This window comes from Saimiri boliviensis, chromosome 6, assembly GCF_048565385.1.
Source record: "Saimiri boliviensis isolate mSaiBol1 chromosome 6, mSaiBol1.pri, whole genome shotgun sequence".
Classification (NCBI taxonomy): Eukaryota; Metazoa; Chordata; class Mammalia; order Primates; family Cebidae; genus Saimiri; species Saimiri boliviensis.
The window spans coordinates 62,301,050-62,317,279 of record NC_133454.1 but is presented as its reverse complement, the minus strand read 5'-3'; the positions used below and the strand labels follow the sequence as shown (position 1 = coordinate 62,317,279).

Sequence of the window (16,230 nt, the reverse complement as noted above, 5' to 3'; positions counted from 1 at the left end):
AAGTATTAGGTATGGAAAAGTAACAGTGTCTGCCATCTCTAATCAATAAAGAGGAATTTGGCAAGACTAAGGTTCAGGCTGTGAAGGAGGGAACTGGCTATGAGAAAGGAAAGCTATGCTGCTTTGACACTCCCTCTACATGATGATAACAAGTTTATGCTCTATCTTGGTGACTACTATGAAATGAGTTATGTCCCCCTAAAAGTCATAAGTTAAAGCTCTAACCTCCAATGTGATTGTATTTGGAGCTAGGGCTTTTAGGAGGTGATTAAGGTTAAATGTGGTCATAATGGTGGGGTCCTAATCCAGTAGGCTTAGTGTCTTCAGGAGAGGAGGACAGAGAGATACCTCACACTTGACAGGCCATGTGAGGACACAGCGGGAAGGCGGCCATCCGCAAGCCAGGGAGAGAACCCTCACTAGAACTTGGCCATGCTGGCATCCTGATATAGACTCCCAGCCTCCAGAACTGTGAGAAAATGAATTTCTGTTCTTTAAGCCATCAGCCTATAATATTTTGTTATGGCAGTATGAGCAGATTAGGACAGAAACTATCCACATTTTTAAGCAAGGGAGTGATATGACAGAACTGCATTTGGAATGCACTTACGTGGCAGAACAGTAGGTTAGGTAGTGGAGAGGGTCTTTGTTAGTCTGTAGACTGGGCAGTGAGTTGAACATGCTGTAAATTCAGATAGAGATTATGAAAATCTGGTCTAGGGCTAAGTAATTTGGAATATTTGGGTAAGAGGCACATGGCCAGCATGGTAACAGAAAAGATTTTTGGGTGTGTACCCAAAGTTTCATATATACATGAACTTATGTAACTTTGTTATATATATAACTTATATCTAATATGCTAATATATATAACTGCATTATATAAAGATGGGAAGGAAAAAGGAATACTGTATGTAATAAACCAGAAGAAAAGTAAAGTTTGTCATCTAAGAAGAAAGCCTAAAGGAACTTTGAGTGAGACCTTCCACTCCCTTGGCTGCTATAAAAGTTGACTACATTGTAACATAGGTGGGGGGTGTCGGGGATGGTTCACGGAGGGGCATGAAAAAGAAGAATGGAGAAAAAGAATAAATGGAGTATAATTTCTAAGACTTTGAATATCACAAATGAGTCATGTAACTAGAATTTCACTTTGTCTTTCAATAATTTCCACATAACCAGCCTATTCCTATACACAAAAAAAAGCACATGGCACATTCCAAAATGGCACAAGACCCGTTCCAAACCCTGAAGAGGAAGCTGAAGCTTGCCTTTGGTGCCATCCACAGAGCTTGGTGGAAGGTCCTGGCCTACGCACCCAGCCAGCAATGACACAAGTCATGGAGCACTGCCATCTCCTTTCATAATATTTCTTATATCTTTTCTTCCCTGTAAATTACACACTCTCCAGGTCTTTGCTGAGATAGATAATGCAGCTCCCATGTGAATTGAATACCCAGTGCCCTGCATGCATGAGTGTGTCAAGGCTAAACAGGTCTATTGTTCTTAAACAGTGCTGCTAGAGAATTGTATCCTTGTGCAGAATGATGCTGAAGAGATAAAAATATCTTTCATTTCTTTAGTGCCATGCCTCTTAAAGTGTGTTCCACATTTTGCAAACTATATATAGGCTCAATTCATTACCCATCCTCATAAAATACAGCCAGAGCAGTGGCAGGCACATGCCAGATGTTTGACAATGGTTTAATAACAGAGGGAAGAATAAGTTCAATTGGATTCAGAAAACAGGAAATAGGATGTGGGGTATTGGGTAAAACTTTACCACTCATTCAACAGCATGTAGTGAGAACCGACTGTCGACCTGAGTAAGAGCTGTGGACACGGCTATGAACGAGAGAGGCAGTGTGCCTACCTTCATGGGGCTGCCAAGGTCTCAGAAAAACTACATGATTAGACACATTTTACAGTAAAGTGTGATTCGCATTAACAGAGAAGTACAAGGCATCATTGTCTTCATCCCTTTAAAGGAAGTCTTTTCCAGTTATCCACTCTGGTATCATCGTTCCCTTACTTTTATAAAATGTTTGCATTTTGCATCCAACATGGTCGTAGAATGTGCGTTGAAGGAAGTCTGTCCTGGAGCCCAGAACCCAGGCTGGGTGTGGGGCACGGTCCTGGGGAAAACAAGGAGACAAGGGAAAGACATGAGTTCAGTAAGTTGGGGAAAGACTGAGAGCACGCAGACTGAGCAGAATGAACACGAAGCAGTGTGAGGAAAAATCAGAACCAATGACAGCAGAGAGGCTCACACAGATCTCAGGGGTGTTGCTTGCTCTCTTGTTTTCTTGGGGATGGTGACCCACCACTCAAAATAATCTGTCCTAACACTGATGGCATTAAAGAGCACCTCCAAAAGTCTCCATGATGAAAGGTGTGGCCTCTGGAACACAAGACAATGGGATTTGGGGATTCCGAGGTATTCTGGAGATCCCCTGGCTCACACCAGTCATTTAATAGATGAAGAAAGGTGTGCCCAGGTTCATTAAGGGGATACAATGGTTAGCAGCTGCCAGGCCAGCGCCACATCAAAAGGCTCACCAGACTCCCTCCATGAGGCCTGATCCTCGATGAATCAGGGGGACAGACACCTGCCCTTTGGGGGGTTCTTCTAAAGGCTGAATATCTGGTTCTCTGAGCCCTTTCCCTCTGCAATGGAAAGACTAACTGCAGGGAACAGGGGTTAAGGTCTCGTAATCCACCTACATGGAAGTAAGCAAGAAATCTGGTTCAGATAAATGAAAAAGAAATAGCCTAGAAGACTGTGACTGCCCAGGTCATAAAGGCTGCCACCCAGCGAGGACCTCTGAGGACCATTTGGTCTCTGAAAGTGAACATAGCTTGGAGTCCTTATTAACTTACCTATGACTGGAGAGTCAGGTTACCCTGAACTCCCAGCAGGAGGCTGTTCAAAATGTGTTAAATCCCTGGACAAAAGAGGTTTAACCAGTACTGGCAGGATGTATGAAAAACAAAAAGGAATGTGGTTTCTAATGTATCTCTGCAACAAATACTGTGAAGAGGCATTAAACAGGGAATTCTCTGTACATGATGACTGCTCATCTCTTAAAAGAGCTGCTCTCTCTCCTTAGTGATAATGATGTCTCATGAACACAGAATAGCTGTGACTGGGAGTCTGGCCAGCATGGGCAGTGGGGGAGATGGAGAAGGTCAGGACAGTGGGGACACTGGGCCAAAGTGGGGGCCCTAGACTGTCACCTGAGCCTGCAGCTTTCCTGCAGAGCTCGAAGCAAGCCAACCTAGAAGGATACATCTCTAATGGGAAGGAAGGGCTGGGACAGGTGCCTTCCAGGGCAATTTCTCTGATTTAAATGCCAATGAGATGTTTTATGATTTCCTCCCATATACACACCTGTATATTCCTCTCGCCAACTAGAGGACAAACTTTCCAAGAACAGGAATTCTCATAGTCATTCCACATGTCTTAAGTATCCAAAACAGGCCTTTGCACAAACTCAGGGAATAATACATGATACAGACATTGGGCTGACAGCCACGGGGAAGGTCAGGAGAAAGTGTCCGTGAGCTGAGGTCTGCTGTGTGCTTGAACCCAGCCTGCTCAGAGCACTGAACAGCCATACCCCTCATTCCTGCACCGGGACCCAGAACCTTGCACTTCACTCTCTTTGTCCCAGATCTCAGAAAACCCTGGGGACAGCTTGCTGCCAGGAGAGCAGGGCTTGGAAGCTGCTGAGGGGAGCCTCGCCCTCCTGTCACTTTTTGGCCAGCCAGCAGCAGAACCTGGGAACGGCAGGCATCCTCTGCAGGCTCCTGCCTCGGCGCAGGTCTGGGCCACCCAGCCCCTGCTCGCCTGCCCGGTGGAGGTGGGGAAAGGGGCCGGGGGCTCACAGGACACAGCACTTGGCACTGGAGGCTTGGAGACGGGCTGGGCTCCACGCTTGGCGAAGAAACGCTGGAGAGGATGCCACCTGCTGGCATCCCACCGGCTTGCACGGTGGGCGCGAGAGACCTGGAGCCTGGATGTGCAGAAAACCAGAATTCGGGCGGTTTTCCAAGTTGCATGGCTTTCGCCTGTCTCTTTAGGGCTGCTGCCTCCACCGACTGTCCCCAGAGAGCCGTGCCCCGCGCGCCGACCCCAGACGCGAAGGCTTCCAGCAGGGGCGGCGGCCTCCCTCTTCGCCCCCCTTGCCGCGCACTCCGAGGTCTGGGGACTCTCCGCGCTTCTCCATCAGGTGGAGCCGTCGGCTCCTCGCCGCCTCCCTCCTCCTCCCTCCGCGGGAGCGAACCGCGCGCAGGCCGCCTCGCAGCGCCAGGAGGCTAACCGAGCCCCCGGAGGAGGTGAGGCCGCGGGCGTCCGGGCGGAGATGGCGGGGCCGCCGTCGGGGCTGGCGCCAGAGCCGGACCGGCTGTGGGTCCTGCAGGTACTGCTCGCGTTCTCTGCCCCACGTGGTGGCTGCCGAAGATTGCCGTGGGTTTTCCGGCACTCAAGCTTGAGATGCCTCCTGGTCCTTTTAGAGGCAGGCAGCTCATCACTTAACCCAGGCTTTTTTTCTTTTTTCTTTTTTCTTTTTTTTTCTGCCGGAGACCGGAGGTTGCAGGGAGGGAGTGGAGGGGAGTGGAGAGGGTAACAGATCCAGCTGGCTGGGTGGTGGGGGTGAGGGGGGTGCCTGGAGCCAGTAAGGGGGCCATGAGGCCAGTTTAGGGGACCAATGGGAGAGTGAATCAAGATCCTTCCAACCTGGATCTCCCAGGCCCCCCTCTTCTTTCCAGGAGTGAGTGTGAGTGTGGAGTGCACACGCCTGTACGTGTACCTGACGAGTGTGTATTGCACACTTCAATAGCCTTGTGACCCTGATTTTGTAATAGTTCCCTTGGGGGCTGAATTAAGCAAATCTGGGCCCTGGGCCATAAGGAATTGGCACTCAAAATTAAACAACAGCTTAAAGGATAAATCTTTAGTTAAAACATCAAATGTTGCTACATTTGATAAAGAATCTGCATGCTAATCTTTATCTTATTCACTGCCATAATGACACGCAGACACCTGAATTTCTCCCCAACAACCCCATAGGCTTAATGGAAAGACTAGCAAAGGTGACAGCACTATACCTAGCGTCTTAATGTGTTGTTTGACATATATTATTTAAAATTATTCTTCATCTCTTGTGTGTGTTTCTGATTTGTCTCTTCCATTTGTTGCATGATCTGTTATACCAGGCTAATGGGCTCAGGCTGAGCTGACACTGCTTTGGTCCCTTGTTTGTTAATTTAGCTAATGGGTTGCCTCTTTTGCCTCCTCTTACTTTCTGTAGCTCAGCATTTCTTTTTCTCCCCCCAAAGCTTGCTTACAAATTTCCCTTTGATATGTTTAACAGCCTCTAAGGGACGAAGTTAAATAAACTATTAAGTGAAGAATAGAAAAGTCAACAAAGCAGACACCTATTCATTTGTAGATCTTTGATGTCAACTACCAGGTGTCAGCTCCTACTAGCACACTTCTATGCCCCTGCTTCTTTCTTTCTTGTTCACAAATACCAAGGGATAATTTTTTTAAGTTAACATCCACATGGAGACTTGGAATTGGAATGTGCCTTGTAGTCAGCAAAGTCCTCAAAAGGTGTGCTACTAAAGGAGGAAAGGCTAACAGTTTCCCCAAAGACCTCCCCAAGGTCCAGGGACTGAAGACAGTAATGACCGATTTTAGAATTTAATGCTGAATGGCACATGTCAGGGGAGCGTCTTTCGTTTTCCTCTCCTCTCTCTTTACCTACCCTTCTCACACTGCGTAACGCTGAATATTTTTCTATGTTGGTTTGTTATGTCCTAAGAGTTTGTATCTTGTGTGTATACTCTGCTTGTACGCTAGATTATAAGCTTCTGAAGACGTGGTCTGTGCCTATGATTTTTCTGCCCTCCATGGCCTTCTTATACCAAGCATGCCTAAATGTCTATTAAGTAAATAGACTCGGATAAATTCATGTTGATATCCTGGAGGAAATCGAGTTTGATTTGAGTGTGAAGAGTGAATTTCATGACAGGTAAAAGACTTGAAGGTCCTTAGGAGGCAGTTGCCTATGACCTTGGCCTCTCCTTCGCAACTGGATTCACAGCACCTCTTGGAGAAAAGATAGGCTCAGAGTGATGGAGTGCTCATTAGAGGAGAGGCTCTTAATGCAAAGACAGGCTGCTCCCCTGTCCTCGTTAGGAAATGCACAAACCAGGATAATAATAATAAATGGGTGTGTGTCACAAACCTACTTGCCTTCCCTGTAGTTCCTGCATTTTGCCTTCCAGGAGCAGTGCAAAGCAAACCAAGATCCAAATGTTCGGGTTTTATTACCTAACCCCCCCACCCCCACCCACCCACTCACTCACAGGAAACTCTCAAAAATGCAAAGCATCTCTGCTCCAACTCTGAGCCTCCCGCTGCACACATTGGCCAAGTCCTTCCTAGGGAAAGATGCACACATACACACCTTCCTAGTTCCCTTTCAGCCCAGTTTCCAGTTTCTGTGCAAAGGAAAGGCATGCATGTTTTCCTGCACATGCATGCACATAGTCATCCTTAACTTCACTATTAAACAGGACATCGTGTGGACAAAAAGTCACAGCTCCGCTCCAAGCTCAAGATGGCTTTTGGTCAATAATGGTGACAAAAGCTGGATTTTTCCCCATTTAGGGAAAAGAAAGAACACAGCCTTTCCCCCCACTTTCCGATTTACATAGATCTCCCTTTTCCAAGTGTTTCCTCTTTAATTATGACCTGTCTCCCCTCCCTCTCCCCTCGCCTCAGCTTCAGTGAAAGGAGTCCTTCTGTCACTCGTCACTAGCTCGCTCGCTCACTGTGGGAGGAGCCCGCCTGAGGAAGCCGTGTGCCTGGGATGCCAAGAGCCAGAGAATGGATCTGCTCCGAGTGGGGACATTGCTGACAATCTCGGCTTCCCGAGGCGGCTAAAAACAGGCAGTTTGTGTCAGCTGGCTGCAGATACCCAGAGGCACAAAGAGAGCGAAGCCACCCGGAGGGACCCACGGATGGACAGATGGTAGGCGCGAACCCGAGAGGACCGGCGGAGGCTGAGCACCGCGAGCCGCCAAGGAAGAGAAACTAACTGCACACCCAAGTTACCCCGCCGGCTTTCCTTCGCTGCGCTAAGGAATGAAACCTTCCCAGCTCGATCTGCTCTTCGTCTGCTTCTTCCTTTTCAGTCAAGGTAGGACCCCTGCGCTGCTCGAGTTGCAAAAAAAGTCGGCTGGGTTGTCAGGGCGAGGGAGGCTGTGGGCAGGAATGTGGGCAGGCTTCGGGAACTCGGACTGATGGATGCGCCTCTCGGTGCCGGGCTGAGATGCCCTGGCATTGCCTCTTTGCCTTTGCAAACGCAACAGAATGGTACTGTTTATTTTCCTTTGGAAAGAAAGGGTATGGGAGGGGAGAGGAATGACTTTCTCCTCTCACTTGTCAATATCCAGCTCGAACTCTCCATTGCAAATGAGTCCTTTATGCTTCTGGTATGTTAATTAGGAAGTAACATCTGTGTTTATGCCACTCTGAACTTGTGGGCACCTCCTCTCCTTCAGACCCAGGCCAGGGAAGGAGATGGCAGGGAGGGAGAGCTTGGTTTAGGTGGATATTTCAGCTTGAATAGGGTCTGACTTGCACAAGTGTATTCAAAAGCGAATAATGTGTGTGGTTTGCACAGTTGAAAAAGGAGTTGCAATTACAGAATGTATTGTGGGGGGTAATTTGCAGTGGTTGGGAAAAGCTTGTAAAGAGTTTCATTGAATGTCATCCAGTTCCCTAAATTAGGTTGAATTCTGAATCCTACACAGCACTGGATTTCAGGGTATAAAATGAAATTTCACCCCGGGTGCTGATTGTTTGCTTTCTGCAGCCTAGCAGGGGCAGAGAAGCAGGTGGACTCTCCAGAAATAACTTTGCCACCTCTAGGCTCCCTGCCGCTGGGAGCCCTGGGGCTGGTAGTGGTGGAAGAAGGAGAGAGAAATTCGGGAGAGGGATTGTGAGTGTCTATTTAGCCAAAGGCATCAAAAGTCACCTGTGGAATTGAGTTTGAAGGGGCAGGTACATGGGTTCCTTCCCGCTGTTTTGGAATGCCAGTTCACCTCTGCCATCTGAGGCTGCATTTGTGCCAGCCAACACAGCTCTCAGAGGCACAAGACTCAGAAAAAATCCACAACAGAGCACATCCATCTGTTGATTAAATGAAGGGTAAAAGTTTTCGAGAAAGCAAAGCACTGCCATGGGTGGCTGGCTTTGCAAGCAAACAGCATGTCTCCTGTTCTTCCCCTGTCGGGGAGAAGCCAAATGTAAGCAAAAACCTGGCTTCCTTCTTCTGCTTTTCCACTGGTACTTGTGGTCACTGCAGATTTTCTCCTTATCTGTACAGTTCAAACTTTGCTTCTGGCCCTCCTGATGAAGCAAAGGGGCCCCTTCTTCATATTTGTATGTGCATACTCATGTCTGTGTATAATGATAATATATGTACACACACACATGCATACACACACTCATGTATTCCTATGGTTGTGTGCTTCTCACCAGGGCTCCCTACAGCAGCGGGAAGATAAATTGCCTTCCCCAGAGTTTTCAAGCTGAATGAATAAGAACTATCTCAGAACACTGGTATAGAGACAGGTCCAGTTATATTACCATTTTGTAAGATTACCCTCTTTCTTAGATGTGTGTGTGCTTGCTTATGAGTGTGTGTGCACACATACACACACACACACACACACACACACACACACATGCACACTCATTCCCTTTCTTCTTTGCTTCTTACCGGTTCACTCAGGAAGTTTTTATATAGAATCCCTGAGAGAAGGAGAGACTCTTCCAACCAACCCCCAACAAACACACAAACTCACATTTGCATGGGACCAGTGCATGTTTTAATCACTGTTTTGTGTATTTAGAAGCTTGATCCATGATACTTATTTAGATTGGCATAAGAAGGCTCTAGGTGTCTAAGTACTTCCCTGGCTATCTGAATCATTACAGAGTACATCTATTGTTGTGCTTATTTCTTTCTTGGTCTGAAGCTGTTTCTTGACTGCTTCATGTCAATCTTTAAATATTTACCAATGGAAGTTAAATGCTCTTGTTTTATCTACCCTGAGTCCTGAGAGTGCTAGGAAGAAACCACAGCATCATGCACTTCCTAACACCCTGTGCTCTTGGAGTGTTCTGAGCTTGGCCATCACTGTCCACCCTATCAAATGGTAGATACCTGGTCCAGAGGCTAGAAAACAAGTCTACACAAAGATAAGGAGACCCAAGTGGACATGGCTGGTCAGATACCCTGCATCCCTGGACATTGTCTGTTTCTTGAATAGTCAGCGTCTGACTACAGGAATTAAGAGCTTGAACCATCGAGTGGGAAGGTGTTTTATGGACTTCACTGCAATGTGATATGATTATTTTTTTGCATTGATCTGTGGACATTTGTTTATGTGGATGTTGTTCTGAGCATTATGAATTCCCCAGAGGATTCTATTCGGCCATGTTCACATATATGCTTAGCCCATGTTCTGTGCCCCGCTTCAACCCAGTGTCATGCATTCAACGTATTGGATAGAATGCAGCCACTTCTCACAGGTCATGGGAGGTCAGGTCAAGGAAGGTCTAGCCCGCATGGCTCTAAGTGGTTTCCACTGTGATCCCCTGAGTGAGGTCTGAGGTTACACCCCGACCTGGCACCCTCGCAGAGCCACCTGCTTGACCTGCATGCTGGGATGCCTCTTCCAGGAAATGCGAAGAGACTCAGGGGATGGCCTTTTCCTCAGAGAAAACAAATGCCCAGGGTTCTTTTCAGGGCCTTACCTGGCACTCCAATGGCATGGCCATCTGCTACACAACACCTCTCACAGAAGGAATCTGTGTGGCTCTCTTAGGAATTTCTGGGAACATGATTCCTAAGCTCCATGTGCCTTGTATATTCATTCCCGTGCAGAGAGGGTGCTCCAAGCAGTGCTCTCAAGGTACGGGTAAACTCTTAAAGTCCACTCCAGCCATCCTTTTCTTCCTAATTTGTCAAATATTTATTTACCTATACTTTTGTTCATAACCCTTTAGAGTGAGAGAGAGCAGAAATCAATGTATAATTAATATCAGTAATATTCTAGGCCCCTATTCTTTGAAAGTTTGGACTTTTCATGTAGATTGAAATTAAGTATTTCTTTAATCTTTCTTAAGGTGGCAGTAGTAAGGCTAAACAACATTCCTTCCGATTCCACTCCTGCCAGCGTCCCTGGGCCTGGCTCCCAACAAGGGGATGGAGAGCTGCCAGCGTGTACTGCTCTGAGCTTGTCCCTTGCTGGGGATGCCTCTTCCCTCAGCTGTCAGGATGGTCGTGCATTGTTCAGAGAGGGATAATGTCACAGCACAATTTGCCTCCTGCTGAGAAAAGTCATGTTCTGCCCCTGGGTGAAAAATAATCAATTCTCTTGTCATCCATAAACTTAGAACTTGCTATATAGTTTTCCCTTTATCATTTCAGTTCACCCACGACTATCTCCTTCTGTGCCCTCCTTAATTTTCAAGCCCCATCCCATTCAGGCTGCACATGCACATCTTAGGTAACTTGGAGGGAATAAGGTCCTAGAGGACTGATGACTCCCTGCTTCCAGGGAGATCTCCGATCTCCATTTCTGAGACAGGGGAGATGCAGTGGGAAGAACTTGGTGCCTTCCACTACAGACACTTGTTCTTAAGAAAGGTGTCCTCTTCCCCATTCCAAGAGCATCCTGTCCTGCCTTGGGATTTTGCAGTTCTGAAGGTTCTAATTCTGCGGAACCCAGATCTCTTGGCTTCCCATGCACACTGTCCTGCACTGGGGTAAAGTGAAAACCTGCATTTACCTATTAACGGCATCTCTGAGCTAAGGTTGCATTTGAAGCGCCATCTCCCTACTGGGAAGAATCTAAGCAGCCCAGTGGCTCGCCTGCCTGGCTGTAAACACCAAAAGGGGCTGTCAATGTCTGTCAGAGGGCAGAAGGTCATGGTGATATGAATCTCCTAGGGAATAGAAGAGTGTCTAGTAGACAGAAGGGTAAGACAGAGTGAGTGGAGGGAGCTGGCCAGGGTGAAGAGAGTCATGGGGATGACAAGAAGCATGAAAGGGGAGGAGCCACTGCAAGTGGCTTGAACTAGCAAGGAGTTCCCTTGGGAGGGGCAGAGTTGGGGAGGCATCAGAAGACAGCCAGAATACATCAGAGGTGGCCTAAAGAATGGAGGGATCACAGGGGGCGGAGGCAGAGAGGAATCAGGAAACGAAGTAGGGAGTGAACAGCAACTTTGGAAACACTTACCCTTACCCAGAAATGTCATAAAACAAAAGACGAGGGAAGTAATGTGTGTTTCTCCCTCCTACCAGCACCCCAAGTGGGATGGGATGACGTCTTGTCTGGAGGAAGAAGAATCAGTTCTTTTGTCCTGGAAGGTCAATGCACCAGCAGCCAAGGGTGTGGGACCACTTCTTTAACAAACATTCGGGTGGGGGAACTGGGATGTGACTGTTGGGTATGGGGGTGGTTGCGTGTCTGTGTCCCAGTAAGGAGTCCTCACTTGCCAGCCAGACCTATTGAGGATGGAAAAGAAACTCCCTAGGGGAGTACTGGAAGGGGTGGGGTCAAGGCCTTCACGTTGCTCTAAAAAGATATCATGCCCCCCTCCTTGGGTGTACAGAGGAGGATTTGGCTTGGAACAGGCAGCGGCAAGCTAGGCATGGTACCAAGGAGCAGCCCTGCCTGACGTGTGCCTGTGTTGGTGGAAGCCAGGGCCAGCAGGAGATGAGGTGGAGCAGGAGATTAGGCCTGAAGATGCAATTTTTCTGTTTTGTTCAGCCCAGTGGGGGTGACTTAGGCAGCATTGTATTGCAGACCCAAAAAAGCACATGAATAATCCAGAGTGAATTGAAGAGATTTCAATAGCAAAATAATAACAATACTAATGATACCTTTGATTTGTGGGGTACTTTTCTTCCAAGGAGATAAAAAGATAAACTGTTTTGGAAACATGGCCAAGGAAAAGAAAATTGCCCATAATGGAGGAGTGAGGGGGAGGGCCAAAAGCACTGGTGTTAGGGTCTTGCTATAGGTGGGGGCAGTAAGGGGGCTAGAAGGGCAGAGGCATGATTTTGCAGTTACACTCCTTATCCTTGTAAGATGCTGAGATGACCTTTAGGTGAAAAAACAGTGCAAGCATTTTTTATTGGGGTCCATCAAGAAACAAAGAGGCACTGAACTTTTCCTGTGCCTGGGAGGATGGGGTGTTCATATTCATCAGTGGAGAGGGTCAGTAAGATCATGAGCATACTGGAATGCACACTTGAACTCCCCCACCGCAGTGATCCTGACTTTAATGATGGTGCTTGCAGCAGTGATTGGAGATCCAGTCTTGCCTCAAGACTAGCGGACACCCCAGCATTCTTGGAGCAGGGTTGGTGGGAGCTACTGCTTTGGGGACTAACTGTTCCCTTGGATTTCATATCTCATCACTGCTATTCAAAAGGGAGTCAGCAGCAAAGCCAGCCAGTATATTGTGCCCAGGTTGTAATTGCTTCATCCTGTATTCCAAGTAGAGCGGGATTTTATTTCCAGTTAGAGGAATGATGTGAGAATCAACTGCATCGAGACACAGCACTGTTCCGTACATCAGTGCATGCCATTTTCTTTTCCCAAGAGAAAGCCAGAATTTACCCAGTTAGAAATGCATGTCGAGTAAGAATATAGATACCTTATAGATCATCAGAATACATCTCTCACAGCCGGGAAGGGATGCTATGTCCTGCCATCTGCCAAAGCTTTATCATGAAGCACGGAAGGGCTTCAGTCCTCTCAGAAAGCACACTGCCACAGAACCAAGCGTCACAAGAAGGTGGAGGACCTTCTCCACCTTGAACTCCCCTACCCGCCCCCCCGCACTGTACATTAACTTCATTCACTCGTAGCCTCTAACCCACTGAAGGAGCCAGGACCATTATGCTTTTTAATTCTTTTTCTCCTTTCCCGGTGGTAAAAATGAGTATTCTGGCTGTATACTTCTAGAAGTTGGTAAATGTCAATATTGGATAAGTGTTTCCTTTATATCAGTGCAATTTAGCATAAGCTGCTTGGAAACAAATGTCTTCCATAAGCATACAATGTTTCAGTGAGTACACAGTCAACACCACTGTGAACATTAAATAAATGTCAGCTATTCCTTGGCATACTCGGTAACAAGTTAAGGCCATGGAAATAGTGGCCAGCACGGGTGAATCTGCTCTGTCCAGAGCTCTTCTGTTGGGGCATGAAGGGTGGAAAGTGGAAGGCATCCTTCTCCTCCTTGGAAATAACCACAAAGGGGGCGGTCAAACATAGACCCCTGCCTGCATCCCCTGGACAGGTTTATCCTGGCATCTGGAAGCCTTCCCATGCCCTACTGACCCCCTACTAATCACACACACACACACACACACACACACACACACACACACACACCACACACACACCTTAATGTTAAATCAGTGTGATGTCTCCAGAACTTACAACAAATCAACCACTTCCTCCAAGTGGAAAGGATGCTCTCACCCTACTCTTCAGTTGCCTTCATAGGAAAAGCAAAGTAGATTTATCCGAGGCCGGGTTTTTTTGTTTGTTTGTTTTCTGGTTGTTTTTGTTTTTGTTTTTGTTTTTGTTTTTGTTTTTGATAATTGAAACTAAAACTGCGATGGATGGCCTATGCATGTCAGTATCAGAAAGGATGTGTGCATATCATGCTGAATTATCTAGATGGTCTGCTTACTTGGCCTGTATTCACTGGATGATTGTTACAAGTTCAAATTATTTTTAACTTATGCCTGGACAACTGGAATTTGAAATCTGATGCCAAGAGTTGGAGCAATAACAAACAAACATTACTGTCACTATTCCACATTTTCCTGCAGGGGCTCCATATAGTCTGGTGTCTTCATGGGTGAAATTTACTGCTCCTTCCTTTGTGATCAAATACCACTTTATGGCACTGAGGCTCAGCCCTTGGCCACCCAGCCAGCACTCACGGTGGGCCTCCTGTGGGGTAGGCACTGTGCTGGGGCTTTTGATGCAAAGAGAATGAAGACCATATTTCTGCCCCAGAGCTCTTAGTCTGCTTGGGGAACAGACACTTCGATTAAGGTTACAATATGATGGGCTCAGAGCTAAGAACAGGTGGATCAGGAAAGTATCAGAAAAGGTTGCACAGAGGAGGTGACATTGTGCTTGACATTATAGGATGCTCGAGAGTTCTCTAAATGAAGCATGGAAAGAGACTTCCAGTCTCTCACATACTTTACAGTGTATGCAAATACATGAAGGCAGAATAGAATGTGATGTGTTCAGAAACCATGGGCATTGTGAGTGGCTAGAGTGCTATTGTGTTAAGGAAGTGGGAGAGGAAGCTTGGGAAGAGAAGGGTCAACTTGTGTATGGCCATGGGTACCATTATACATATTTTGAGGGTGGATTGAGAGAATTAAGTAAACACTTGAGAAACATTGCTAGTAGCTTATGGGTCTGCAGTCCTCTCTGTATCATGGGTTTAGGGATCAACATGTTAGTTTTGCTTCTTGGTATTTCTTGTGTTTCACATGGGGCTAAAAATGTGGAATTGAATGGAAATATACTTTATCATCTTTATAGCTGGTGGGTGAAGTGAGCAAGAAAGTAAGTATGGGGGGACTGACCTTAATGGTTGGTCTACATTCTAGAGAAGAGACAGAGAAGAACAGTAGGCAGATGAATGCCAGCATGATGCATTAGCTAAAGAATGTGGAAGAGAAGAAAAAAGATCATGGAAACACAGAGGCAGGACTGCTGGCTGCACACTGGACTTGAGCAGACAGAGTGCATTGAGGAATGGGATTTGTGGGTTTGTGGGTCCTCTGGAAGGCTAGTCAGAGACAGAGGCAGCCTAACATTGAAGATGAGTGCTCACCAGGAGGGGAAAGAGCACTGGAAGAGGTGAGCACAGAAACCTAGGGACATTGTGCTGGTGATGTCTTTCTTGTTCTCAAAAGGAAGCTAAGTTATACCAGCTTTAGGGAAACCAAGGTTACAAGTTAAATGATTCTACTCAGAAGATGCTGGAAATGTTTTACAAGGCTCTGCCACTGAGTACCCTTTCATTTAAGAGTAGAGAATGTCATCAAATCTACCTGTGTGCTCCACACTTTGGCCTGTTCTCTTCAGGAACTGGTGGAGGCTAGCAGGACAAGCTCAATGGTGAAGCAAAACCCCAACTGTTCTGCAAGAAACAGACAGTGTTATTTCCATGACGGCAGATATGTAAGTCTTGTGTCTAAGGCTGGCCCATTGAACAGTCTCACATTGCTGAGAGTGTTCTGATTCACAGTGGAATTGAGGCCACCAGGAATGTGGGAGTCAATTCCTAAGAAATGGGTTAGAGAGTAGACTAGATGACGTCCAAAATCTCTCCAACTCTTAAGATTCTCTGAATATTATCTCTTAGCAACAATCTATTTATTTTAGATGACACATTTCTAGGGGGTAGGTGATGCGTTCTATTTGCTCCTTGCCAGCAAATTTTCTTGTAGATGCCTGGCAAATTCTTTTGGTTGTTGATGGTGTGGGTAGTTGTGACAATAATTATGTTCTTATGATGATGATGGTGAGGATAACTAGCATTTGTATAAAGCTTCACAAGTTGCAGAGTGGCTTTCACAAGCACTGCCTCATTTCATAAGCAGAAGTAATGAGAAGTGGATATTATTGCTTTCATATCCCGGGGGAGGTTACTTTGCTTGACTAAAGTCATTTTCAGTCTGGTTCACTTCTTCGTGTGCCTTGATGCTCCTCCAGGTGCTGGTAGATCCAGATGTTCCACATCAACACTTAAAATGTGCAGGAGACTATCCTAAGCTGTAGTATCATTAGACAAGTCATAGTCTCATAATTGGTGGCAATCCCCAGTGTCTAGGCATAGAAAAGGATTTTAGGGAGTTTCCTATGAAAACCATGGAACTGAATCCCAGACCTGACCTTTGAATAAGGATGCAGCATTGTAGCTCGATTTTTTTTTCCAGACTCTCTCTGAGGCAGTGTCTTTATCTTTCTAGCATTCAGCTTTACCTTGGGGTACAAGGTTTCTGGAGGAAATAATAGGGCAGCCTATTGGGCTGAAGAGTAATCAAGGACATACTGCTTGGATAGCTCCTTCTGTGGCTGTTCTGACAAAAAA

The 16,230-nt window shown here is 46.6% G+C and overlaps 1 protein-coding gene and 1 pseudogene across 5 annotated transcripts in view; one reads left to right on the top strand and one right to left on the bottom strand.

Annotated features, from left to right (window-relative positions):
- Nucleotides 1-3,543: 3,543 nt before the first annotated feature.
- Nucleotides 3,544-4,260, bottom strand: LOC101037019 (putative uncharacterized protein KIRREL3-AS3; annotated as a pseudogene).
- Nucleotides 4,198-16,230, top strand: part of KIRREL3 (kirre like nephrin family adhesion molecule 3) — a 569,770-nt gene continuing 557,737 nt past the window's right edge. For 4 of the 5 annotated variants that reach the window (XM_010334376.3, XM_074400841.1, XM_003923520.4 and 1 more), the window contains exons 1-2: nucleotides 4,198-4,420; nucleotides 6,793-7,210. In XM_010334376.3, coding sequence (XP_010332678.2) covers nucleotides 7,156-7,210 — 55 coding nt within the window. In that variant the 5' untranslated portion in view covers nucleotides 4,198-4,420; nucleotides 6,793-7,155. Of the gene's footprint in view, nucleotides 4,421-6,625; nucleotides 7,211-16,230 lie in introns of those variants that run through there. The other variant, XM_010334375.3, reaches the window with a different exon arrangement.